General features: G+C 42.0%; 1 protein-coding gene across 21 annotated transcripts in view; it reads left to right on the top strand.

The window, feature by feature from the left end:
• The window catches only part of Ptk2 (protein tyrosine kinase 2), a 223,869-nt gene that overhangs the window by 168,993 nt on the left and 42,631 nt on the right, over window positions 1-12,245 (top strand). For all 21 annotated transcript variants that reach the window (XM_031345669.1, XM_031345719.1, XM_031345722.1 and 18 more), the window contains 2 exons: window positions 1,040-1,129; window positions 3,479-3,683. In XM_031345669.1, the coding sequence (XP_031201529.1) occupies window positions 1,040-1,129; window positions 3,479-3,683 (295 nt within the window). The remainder of the gene's footprint in view (window positions 1-1,039; window positions 1,130-3,478; window positions 3,684-12,245) is intronic.

The following is a 12,245-nucleotide window of genomic DNA, read 5'->3' as shown; positions in this document are numbered from 1 at the left end:
ACACACACACCCCATGCTCCCACTGTGTTTCTCCTCTGTGCATGGTGGGACAGTGGCCTATTCGTTGTTACTCCTGGTACCACATCTGACTGTGCTTCTTTGCCCGCCTTCAAGAATGAGAGTCACTTGCTGAAAAGTGCCCTGTGTGTTCCACTGAGCATCTTGAGCATTATGATGCTAGACCTCACCTCTAGTAGGAAGGGGTATTTAAGAGGTATTTTCAGGGTTGCTTTGATACATTTGTTTATCATTCAGTCGCTTCTTCCTCTGCACATATCAGTGAAGATGTAATCAATCTTGACTCTCCATCAATTCCAGCTTTGTTCATTCATATATTTGGTAAAGTTTATAACTCCACGTTAATCCGTCGGATGATTTTTTTAGTCATTCGTGGTATATGTAAGGCAATAAAAGTTGAGCTTTCCTAGGCGCTACATTTCTATCTGAGGTCTGTCTGAGCCAGAGGACTTGGTCAGAAGGCAGAGCACAGCTCTGGCTTCTGTTAGCAGAGCAACTCCAGGCAAGTGACTTAGTGGGTTTGAGCCTTGTTTACAAAGAATAGAACCCCCAAGCATGATTCATTTTCGGATTTAAGGTTATAATCTCTATAAGATATGTTTATATGTATTTTCTGAAAGCACAGTGTTTGTGTCTAAGTCAGCTTGGTAGAGCATAATTGGTCTAGCAGGAGTGGAATGCATATTCATCACATGGGGCATTTGTAGAGCAAGGGTCTCAATTGCAGGTGAATGTGCTCCAAGATACTGTGAAGCCTCATACCATGGGCTGTGTGTTCTTCCTGACATGCACAGATTCTGCCCCAAATGAAAAGGGGGGAGCCTCCAAGTTTCCTATCTCTACCCCAAATTAACCACTTTTTACCCTTCAAAGCACCAAGTAAATGAGTCCTTCTTCCAAAGAACTGGATGCCTATGGGTCAAAGCTGATGCTTTTTATTTTGATGCCGAAATCTTGACTAGCTTTGTTACTACTCAATTAGCTGACAAAGAAAATTCATTTTCTAAAATTAATCTTCTAGCTTCCAAAGGAAAATTACCTATTAAATGGATGGCTCCAGAGTCAATCAATTTTCGACGTTTTACCTCAGCTAGTGACGTGTGGATGTTTGGTGAGTATTTTTTTTTTCTTTTTAAATAAACTTCGTTGTACTTTACAAAATAAAGCTAGTACCACCTAAAAGTTAGCATCTTCAGAGTGAGCATCTCTTGTCAGACGCTGTGGTCTGACAGCATCTCTGGTCAGTATGGCCTGTCGTCACTGCTCCTGCTCTTTTCTGTCTGCCTTCCACAAAGGAACAGCTGCTTGTTTTCCTCTTTGTTTTCTTTCGTTCTCTCCCACTGTTGCCAACATGTAGGTTCTTCTGGCTCAGTGAGTTACTGCTAGCCCAAAGCATTTGTATTTGTTCTCTGTCTCTTGCTCTGAAGCTGCCTGTCTCCAGGCTTGGGAGCTAGCTCTTCATCTCCTTTGCCTTGGTCTTTACACACATTCTTTCCCCCTTGCTCTGTTCACCATATTGTATTCAAAGTGTGGCTCTGCTCATACACTTTTTGTGCTTGTAAAGTGACTGATTCCTCTTACTGTCTCCAAAACTGTCTTTCCTGATGTTGGTCTTTCTACCTGGAATGTATACCATCTTCAGCTGAATCCCATCTAACCAAAATGTCACCTTTTTTGGGAAGTTTCACATAGCTAATAATTCTCTATACTATGCTTTTCCTTCTGTCGTTGATACTCACCTGTGGCTCTTGTGGGTAGTCTTGAGTGACATCATCTCTGTAAAGTTTAAACTGCTCCAGAACAAAAATATAATTGATTATATAACTTCTGTAAGTAAAATAACCATAAATATCAAATAAGCATTCTTTTTCTTCTGTCTGAATGCTGTGGATTTTAATCCATTTAGTTTTTAGGCAGGGTTAGCAAGGCTCTAGGTTCAGTCCGTAAAAGTGCAAGGTGGACTTAGCCATGTAAACCACAAGACTAGATACTCACTCATCTTCTAGGGACTCTCTGTGCTTCATAGGCTAAGTGTCCATTCCTGCACATTTTAACATTTTTGGAATATCTTAAGATTTTATAGTTGGTATTCATCAGGACGTCTTTTAATACAGTTGTACTTGCTGTCTTCATGTGGACCTTGCCACTTTAAGTTGTATTGTTACTTTGTTGTATGATTGTTTTAAAAGAGTTTTTTTGGTAAGAAAATCTAAATAGTAAGAAAGATTACCTCATAGCTACACTGGCATTGTTTCCCCATCTTGCCATATAAAATAAATGTTTACTATTTATAATCAGTGTCATCATAGATTTGACTTTAAAACTATTTAAAGTCTTACATTTAAGGAAATGTAAGACTCTTCTGGAAATTAAGGATGAGACATGTAAATTTCAAAAAAGGCACCTGCAGACATGATACAGTAGCACCATGGCTGGTAATGCTGTCCTGGTTCCCAGGGGGGAATGGCTCTGTCTTCAGCAGCGAGTTATTTTTATCAGGGACTCTTTACAAATTTAGTTCTATGAACTAAATTTGGGACCAATTTGAGAATCTGGTTTCAATGAACACGTAATGTGGCTTGCCTCCTTAGAGGCCAACTTCACTCTGTCCAGTCGGTACCTTCCTCTCAGGACCTTATTTTAAATGTGTGCTTGAGGACAGAAGTAGATATAAAAGAATTATAATTTCCCTGGTAGACACAGGAAAAACTCCTTAGAACTGGCTTGCCCAGAACACCCATAGAGTTAAGGAGGGTCAGAATACAGACTGGCTCTGATAGATGCTGAGAAAGACCTGCACTCCATGCCGCTGTGCTGCTTCCCTGTCCCGTGCCACCACTGGTAGTATCTGTCAGTGCTGTTACATTTGTTCATTTGTTTGAAAGATGAAATCTTTGGTAAATAAGAAGATGGTGGATAGATTCTTGATTCCCAGAGTTCGAGTGGGTGCACCTTGTAAAAGTTCAGTATGGTCTTTAGATGAGGTGGATGTTGTGTGAATTAAATGGACAATGCCCTTATGTACCTTGGTGAAAAAGAATCTAAGCTTTCTTGAGCTTGAGATTTAAATGATAGGATTTTGTTTTGTTTTGTTAAGCCTTAGTGACTATTTAAAATCAATACGGCCCTACATTGGTGGTGGGGCAGGTAAAAAACGTCATTGGGATTTGGTTTTTGTTTTCTATAGTTTGTTTTTGTACTGGTTAAAACTGGGGACAGTTATACAGTAGCTGGTAGACTACTTGCTAATCCAGAATTTTCAGAAATAAGCCACCGAGGAAGTTCTGACTCTGATGTTGTTCTTGGTGTCACGTGACCTAGCTGCTGCTATTCACCTGGGTTTTGCCACCATATTTTAGGCTAGGTGCCCAGCTCTGCCAGCTGCCTATCTGGTCCCTTAGCCTGGACCTTTCTCTCTGGGTGCTGAGCTCACTGCACTGTTTTCATTCCCACTCCACAGGTGTGTGTATGTGGGAGATACTGATGCATGGCGTGAAGCCTTTTCAAGGAGTGAAGAACAATGATGTGATCGGTCGAATTGAAAATGGGGAAAGATTACCAATGCCTCCAAATTGTCCTCCCACCCTCTACAGCCTTATGACGAAATGTTGGGCCTATGACCCCAGCAGGCGGCCCAGGTTTACTGAACTAAAAGCTCAGCTCAGGTAGGAGTGGGGTGGCAAGGGCCTGGGGCGGGGGCAGGTTTGCTGCTTCTCCTCCTCTGCAGTCCTAGTTCTGAGATGTTTATGTCAGTATGTCTAAGGTGGACCTGCTTCTTTAGGACACAGATACTTTGGAATTTGATTTGTATATCTTGTTACTTCAGAGGTATCAGTGAATTGGATCCTCAGTTCTTACTGAAGCTCTGATTATGATCTTAATTCATTTGCCTACCTTCTGACTGAGAAGGCTTGATCAGACCCATCATTCTAATGACCAAGCTTATATCTCCAATCTCTTCTCATAGAACTCCTCTGTGACATTTTAAGCACCTGCCACACCTGACTATTTTATAACTCTCCCGCCATGGCTCTTGACCTCTTCACATGCTTTATTCTCAATCTCTCTTTTCTACTTGATGAACTCCTGTTCAGTCTTCAGAATCTAGCTAAGATGTTCCCTCCACCAATAAACCTCCCCCCATTAAGCCCGTCTCCCAAAGAGAGAGCTATTCTTTGGTGCCTTTTGAAAACTACTGCTGTTGTATGTTTATTCAGAAATTTTGTGCCAGGCACGGGTAGGAACTAGGTCATGAGGAGTTGCCAGTCCTCTCTGGAAGCTCACACACAAACCAGATTTATGTTGATTCTCTCAAAGAAGCATCTGCAGAATACCTAATTTTAGGTCTGAGAAAATCTAGATTGGCTTGTCTATGTCTCTGGCATGACTCAACCTGATAGATGTCACCATGTCCTATTCATTTCTGCAGCTCAGTGCTGGGGTTAGGACTGGACACCAGGTGACTGAAGAAAAAACGTTTGTTGAGTCGATTTGGACTAAGCTAGCACTTTGATAAGATTGTGTTTTAATGTAATTTGTAGGATGCGCAGCCGGAAACAGATAGTACTTTGGCTCTGTACATGCTGCCATCTTCTCTCAAATTTAGGGGACTTGCCCAAACTTGACTTCTTTGTTTACTGACTGTATTGTTTTCAAAAGCATCTCCAACTGTTGCAGGACACAATGCTCATCTAACTGCCTACTGCTCTGCCACTTCTATAGGCCCCCAACTTCAACTGAGGCTTCTTGTGGGAGTATGTCAAGGAGGTCAGGCCCCATGGGAGAAGTAGGCAGTTTATAAAGTGAGCAATGTTTGCTGAGTACATTTGTGTCCTCAACCTAGAGAGCTCAATAATCCCACTGAAGAGACCGTGGCAGCTGTGGTCATTTGAGACCCACTTCCATAAGACTCTACTCTCAGCCCTGGGTATGGCTCCTTTCCCTGCCACACAACTCTGTATTGCTTTTCCCACGGTAGGCTTTTCGATGCCTGCAACAGCCACAGTCTTTCTTCCTGAGTTTTCTTCCATTTGAAACCCTGAGTCTTCAACTGCTTCGTATTCTATGTTGCAGCTGTTGGAGCTGCTTTGCTCAGCAGATGTTTGTTTTGCTGGTTGCTTTTTGCACAAGTCCCCTTTGGTCTTGACAGATCCTAGCCTTGAAATCTTCCTCTTTCTGGTGGAAGATCCATTCACCCTCTCTATACCTACTTCTTTGCTGATTTTTCCAGCTTAATGTTTCTGCCTCCTGACTACTAACTAGCTCCTTTCCTTACAGACAAGATATTCTACCTCCTGTACTTAGATGGGCCATTTCCCTGCCCTAACTTCTGTGTGCTGTATGTACCCTTCTCCACTACCTGGCCTACTAGTAGGCACTGTCTCTCTCTCCATTTATAGCTTTGGGCTTGCTCAGCTTAGAAGCCTCAAACTTTGACTGTAAGTTTTCTGCAGTGCATCATACTGTCTAAGAAAAGGAGCTGTGCCTTCTCTAAGCTAGCTTCTCTAATGCCCTCAGCTCCTTCTCATCTACCTGGCAGTAACTGGTTTAGTATGGCTTTCTAGGAAAGTCATACTGATGCTCAAGCACCTTCCATTGGCTTCTTTTGTGTCCAGACAAAAGCTGAAAGGATACATTTAGGGCCTGACAATATCTTGACCTTTTAAACAAAGCCAGGCTCTACACACATGAAATGCATCTTCCACTGGCAAAATCTTCCCATTTCTCTTGGCTTCTGTGCCCTGGCCCTTCTAACCTTGCAGCCTGCTCTTCAAGTCCCTGTAGCTCTCTTGGGTTAGCCATGCTCCAGCCAGCTGCAGCTGGACTGCTCAGGTCCTGGGCATGGAGCACAGATGATGGAGCGCTTTCCTGCCCTCGAGGAGCTCACAGTCTAGTATGTCTCCTCCCTACTAGACTGAGGCTCCTTGAGGACAGGGATCGTCATACTCACCTCCCACCAGGAGAACAGTGCACATGTGCTTCTACTGTAGCCATGGCTATTTTGTATGCAGTGACTGCAGTGGAGTTGGACTTCACCTTTGGAACATTTGTAGTATGGCCAACAGAAGACATTTGTACTGTGTACTTTATAATACAATTTCTTGTTGGGTTTTCCATGAGCAATGTGTCACAATAATTAAGTGAGTTCTGGGCCAGGCAGTGGTGGCACATGCTTTTAATCCCAGCACTTGGGAGGCAGAGGCAGGCAGATTTCTGTGTTCGAGGCCAGCCAGGGCTACACAGAGAAACCCTGTCTCAATAAACCAAAAACAACAACAAAAGAATTAAATGAATTCTGTTATTGAGGCTTGCTTCATTTATATTATATCCAATCCTTTACTAAAGAAGCAGGTAGCCCTTTGCCACAACAAGAAATCAAACATGATCCCCAAATTTGTCCCCTTAACTACTTTTAAGGAACCCTTTGAGCAGATGCATCACTACAGCATCCACAACTGAACTGTGGGTTCACTGGGACTGAGAGCTGAGAAAGGGCACCTTCAGGTGCTTGTTACTTAGCAAAGATACTTGGCCACACTTTTTTGAATGAGTCCCTGAGGTTCAAGAAAGTTGTCTCTTTGTGTCCTTTTCTGTGCTCACGAGGTAAACTCATGCAGGCGCAGAATGAGATTAGCTCTTAGCATTTCTGTTAGGGATGAACAGTTCCTAAATGGCAGTAATTTAACATGGTCAGTAAGAAATTCTCATGTGCCTCCAGCATTGTTATTGTTTTGTGACTGGCAGATATAATATGCATTAAACATTTGTATTGGAAAATCCTTCCTGTGCCAAAGAACCACAATAAAGCGCTTTTGGAGCTTCTGCTCAGTATGAACATTTCCTAGCAATGACGTCTTGGAATGAAGCGTCTGTGCACATAATAAAGAGCATCTGTGAGTGTGCTTGGCTCACATTCAGTTCCTCAAGTCCTTTGTAGATAATGAGGGCAATAGACAAGGAGAACTACCAGGCTAGCTTTGCACCATAGCTTCTATGCACCCTTTGGGTCTTACTGATAGAATAAACACACCAACACTGAGTTGAATATTGAGTTATCAATTTGGTGCATTTTCACAAAGTGGACATGACTAGGAACCCATGTCAACAAGATTTCAGTCTAAAGCTCTACCAAAGCTGCTGTTCCATGCTATTCTCCTGGCAGTGGCTCCTTCTGTCTTCTTTGACTTTCATATTCATAGTATCATTGGATGGCGGCCTCTTTTGCTTAAAGCTTAGTTATGTGATATCCTGGTAGTCATGTCTCCTCCCCCATGCCAATCCCACTGATGTGTAGAATCCTGTTTTTGAATGATGAATGCACAATTGTTAATTTGATAATCTTGTTAGTGGTAGAAGTTAGGGTGGCTTTCAGTTTGGGGTTCAAAAACTAGTAGTTCATTAACACAGCAGCATCTGAACAGTAGTAGGCTTGCTGTCAATTGTGTATGTGCACAAGCTTGGGGCTGTATACGTGGTCTGCACAAGTTGACATTGACAGTTTTCAGAGTGAGCATAACCTAAGTTGTAGTGCCAGTAGTTTTTTTTTTTTCAGGTTTTGTTCTATTTTTTAAACTTTGGATACTGCCATGTATTTCTAAACAATCCTTGTTCACACAAAGTAGGAGGATGTAAGTGGTAAGTAAAAATAGTTTCCCAGGATCTCTTGTGTTGTAAAGAGCATGTGCCCACTGAGTAGTGAGGCATGTGTTTTGAGTTGCTGTCTGCCACTGAGCCCTTCAGAGAGAACATGTATATTGGTATCAACAGTCTGACCCCTCTAGTGAGCTTCACAGTCACATCATCAGAAAGTGACAGTTCCTGAGCTCTTTGTGTTACCTAGCGTTGTGCCACAGGCCACTGTTGCTGCCCTTGCTGTAGGAGTCAGCATTGTCTCAGATGGTTTATAAAACACATTAAAACTGTAGTGAAGTACTTGTCCTGACATAAGCTGCAACTCAGAAATCCATCAGAGGCCAGAGGTATAAGTCGTCCTGGTATTGCATGGCTAGCAGGTACTAAGATGCTGTCTTTTTGGATCAGAGAACCACTTGATTGGTGTTTGGGTTAAAGAAAAGCAGGTGTTCTAGAGCTTCTGAACTCTTCTTGCACGATGAGTATCAGAAGGTATGACAACATTGCCCGCTTTCAGGGTGTTTACTGTTTGCTTTCTTGGCAGTCTTTTCTTTTTTTCTTCACTTTTTATAGGTTAGGTTATTTACATTTCTAGTGTTATCCCCCTTCCCAGTTTCTCCTCCAAAAATCCCCTATCCCCTACCCCCTGCCTCCATGAGGGGTCTCACCCACCCACCCACTCCTTCCTCAGCACCCTAGCATTCCCTTATCCTGCCTCATCAAGCCTCTACAGGACCAAGGGGCTCCCCTCCCAGTGATGCCCGATAAGTCCTCTGCTACATATCTAGCTGGAGCCATAGGTCCCCCGTGTATATTCTTTGGTTGGTGGTGTAGTCCCTGGGAGCTTTGAGGGTGTCTGGTTGGTTGATACTGTTTTTCTTCCTATGGGGGTTGCAAACCCCTTCAGCTCCTTCAGTCCTTGCCCTAACTTCTCCACTGGGTTCTCCATGCTTAGTCCGATATTTGGCTGCATGCATCCACATCTGTATTGGTCAGACTCTGGCAGAGTCTCTCAGGGGACAGCTATACCAGGCTCCTGTCAGCAAGCGCTTATTGGCATCAGCAATAGTGACTGGGTTTGATGTCTGCAGATGGGATGGATCCCTAGGTGGGGCAGTCTCTTGGCCTTTCCTACAGTCTCTGCTCCACTCTGTTCCTGTATTTCCTTTTGACAGGAGGAATTCTGGATTAATATTTTTGAGGTGGGTAGGTGGCCCTGCCTCTCAGCTGGGGGCCCTGCCTATTCACTGGATATGGTCTCTACAGGTTCTGTCTCACCTTTGTTGGGTATTTCAGCTAATGTCCTCCCTGTTGGGTCCTGGGAGCCTCTTCAGTCCGTGGCATCTGGGACTTTTTAGAGGCTATCACACACACACACACACAACACACAGCTACACACCTCCTTTCAAGTTCCTAACCCTCTGTAATTCTCCCCCATCTCCTCTAGTATCTGAACTGGTCCCCCTCCCTTCTTTCTCCCTCCCAAATCCCTCTCTCCCTCTACTTCTCAAGATTATTTTCTTCCCCCTTCTGAGTAGGACTGTGGCATCCACACTTTGATGTGGTCTTCTTTCTATTTGGGTTTCATATGGTCTGTGAATTGTATCGTGGGTTTTCTGAGCTTCTTTTTGGCTAATATCCACTTATCAGTGAGTGCATACCATGTGTGTCCTTTTGTGACTGGGCTACCTCATTCAGGATGATATTTTCAAGTTCCATCCGTTTGCAAATTTCATGAAGTCATTGTTTTTAATAGCTGAGTAGTACTCATTGAGTAAATGTACTACGTTTTCTGTATCCATTCCTCTTTTGAGGGCCATCTGGGTTGTTTAAAGCTTCTGTCTATTTTAAATAAAGCTGCTATGAACATAGTGGAGCATGTATCCTTGTTGTATGTTGGAGCATCTTCTGGGTATATGCCCAAGAATGGTATAGCTGGGTACTACTATTTCTAATTTTCTGAGGAACCGCAAAACTGATTTCCAGAGTGGTTGTACCAGCTTGTAATCCCAGCAGCAATGGAGGAGTGTTCCTCTTTCTCCGCATCCTCGCTAGCACCTACTGTCACCTGAGTTTTTGATCTTAGCCATTCTGACTGGTGTGAGGTGGAATCTCAGGGTCGTTTTGATTTACAGTTCCCTGATGACTGAGGATGTTGAACATTTAAGTGCTTCTCAGCCATTCAAGATTCCTCAGTTGAGAATTCTCTGTTTAGCTCTGAACCCCATTTTTAATAAGGTTATTCAGTTCTCTAGAGTCTAACTTCTTGAGTTCTTTGTATATTTTGGCAGTCTTAAATGTGCTACATTTTTTTTCTCCAGCCCCAGTAATCTCACAGGCTATGGGGCGCAGATATGGATGTTAATGACAAAGAGTCTATAGAGATAACTGTATGCAGGCTGAATTGGGAGCCTTGGTTCCAACTTGAAGCTGCTGGTCTTTCACTTGTCCTATTTGGCAAGTTTTGAATTTAATGCCTGTCTTGATTTAATGGTAGAGGATGCTGTACACTTTTTAAAGTAATTCCCAGTATCAAAGAAGGTGTCTTACCAACACTTCCTGTCTTCATGCCAGTGAGTCCTTGGTAGCATTATCTGGGGGCTAGATAGTATCCAAAAGAAACTCTGCTGTTTGTTTCCCATTGAGCCCTTTTATTTCCTCAGATGCCTGTAGCATCAACAGCTTTCCCAGAATTAAAGTATAAATAGTCCCACCAGGAGAGAAACTACATCCTAGAAAAAGTAATCTTCCAACAAAACTAAAAAAGATAGCCACATGAACAGAATTCCAACTCTAACAACAAAAATAAAAGGAAGCAACAATTACCTTTCCTTAATATCTACTAATATCAATGGACTCAATTCCCCAGTAAAAATACATAGACTATCAGAGTGGGTATGTAAACAGGACCCAACATTTTGTTGCATACAGGAAACCCAGTTCAGTGACAAAGACAGACACTACCTCAGAATAAAAGACTGGAAAACAATTCTCCAAGCCAATGGTCCCACGAAAAAAGCTGGAGTAGCCATTCTAATATCGAATAAAATCGACTTTCACCCTAAAGTGATCAAAAAAGATAAGGAGGGACACTTCATACTCAAAGGTATGATCTACCAAGATGAACTCTCAATTCTGAACCTCTATGCTCCAAATGCAAGGGCATCTACATTCATAAAAGAAACATTACTAAAGCTCAGAGCACACATTGCACCGCACACATAGTGGGAGATTTCAACACCCCACTTTCTGCAGTGTATAGATCATGGAAACAGAAACTAAACAAAGACACAGTGAGACTAACAGAAGTTATGAAACACATGGATTTAACAGATATCTATAGAACTTTTTATCCTAAAACAAAAAGATACACTTTCTTCTCAGCACCTCATGGTACCTTCTCCAAAATTGACCATATAATTGGTCACAAATCAGACCTCAACAGATACAAGAAGATTGAAATAATTCCTATCAGATCATCATGGACTAAGACTAAGGCTGTTCCTCAATAACAACATAAACAATAGAATGCCCACCATAACACGTGGAAGCTTAACAACACTCTACTCAGTGATAACTTGGTCAAGGAAGGAATAAAGAAAGAAATTAAAGACTTTCTAGAGTTTAATGAAAATGAAGCCACAACATACCCAAACTTATGGGATACAATGAAAGCAGTCCTAAGAGGAAAACTAATAGCTTTAAGGGCCTACAAAAAGAAACTGGAAAGAGCAGACACCAGCAATTTGACAGCACATCTGAAAGCTCTAGAAGAAAAGGAAGCAAATTCACCCAAGAGGAGTCAAAGGCAGGAAATAATCAAACTCAGGGCTGAAATCAACCAAATAGAAACAAAAAGAACTATACAAAGAATCAACCAAATCAGGAGCTGGTTCTTTGAAAAAGTAAACAAAATAGATAAACCATTAGCCAGACAAACTAGAGGGCACAGAGATAGTATCCTAATTAACAAGATCAGAAATGATAAAGGAGACATAACAACAGACACCGAGGAAATCCAGAAAATCATGAGCTCCTACTACAAAAGCCTATACTCAACAAAACTGGAAAACCTGGATGAAATGGACAATTTTCTAGACAGATACCAGGTAGCAAACATAAATCAAGATCAGATAAATGATCTAAACAGTCCCATATCTGCTAATGAAATAGAAACAGTCATTAATAGTCTCCTAACCAAAAAAAAAAGCCCAGGACCAGATGGATTTAGTGCAGAGTTTTATCAGACCTTCAAAGAAGACCTAATACGGATATTCCTCAAACTGTTCCTCAAACTAGAAACAAAAGGTACTCTACCCGATTCGTTCTATGAAGCTACAATTACTCTTATACCTAAACCACACAAAGACGTAACAAATAAAGAAAACTTTAGACCAATTTCCCTTATGAATATCGATGCAAAAATACTCAATAAAATTCTTGCAAACCAAATCCTAGAACACATCAAAACGATCATCCATCATGATCAAGTAGGCTTTGTCCCAGGGATGCTGGGATGGTTCAGTATACACAATGGAGTAATACTCAGCTATTAAAAACAATGAATTTATGAAATTCTTGGGGAAATGGATGGA

Source organism: Mastomys coucha, unplaced genomic scaffold, assembly GCF_008632895.1.
Source record: "Mastomys coucha isolate ucsf_1 unplaced genomic scaffold, UCSF_Mcou_1 pScaffold11, whole genome shotgun sequence".
NCBI classification, from domain to species: Eukaryota; Metazoa; Chordata; class Mammalia; order Rodentia; family Muridae; genus Mastomys; species Mastomys coucha.
The sequence above is the reverse complement of the archived record's forward strand: the minus strand, read 5'-3'. Positions and strand labels throughout refer to the sequence as shown.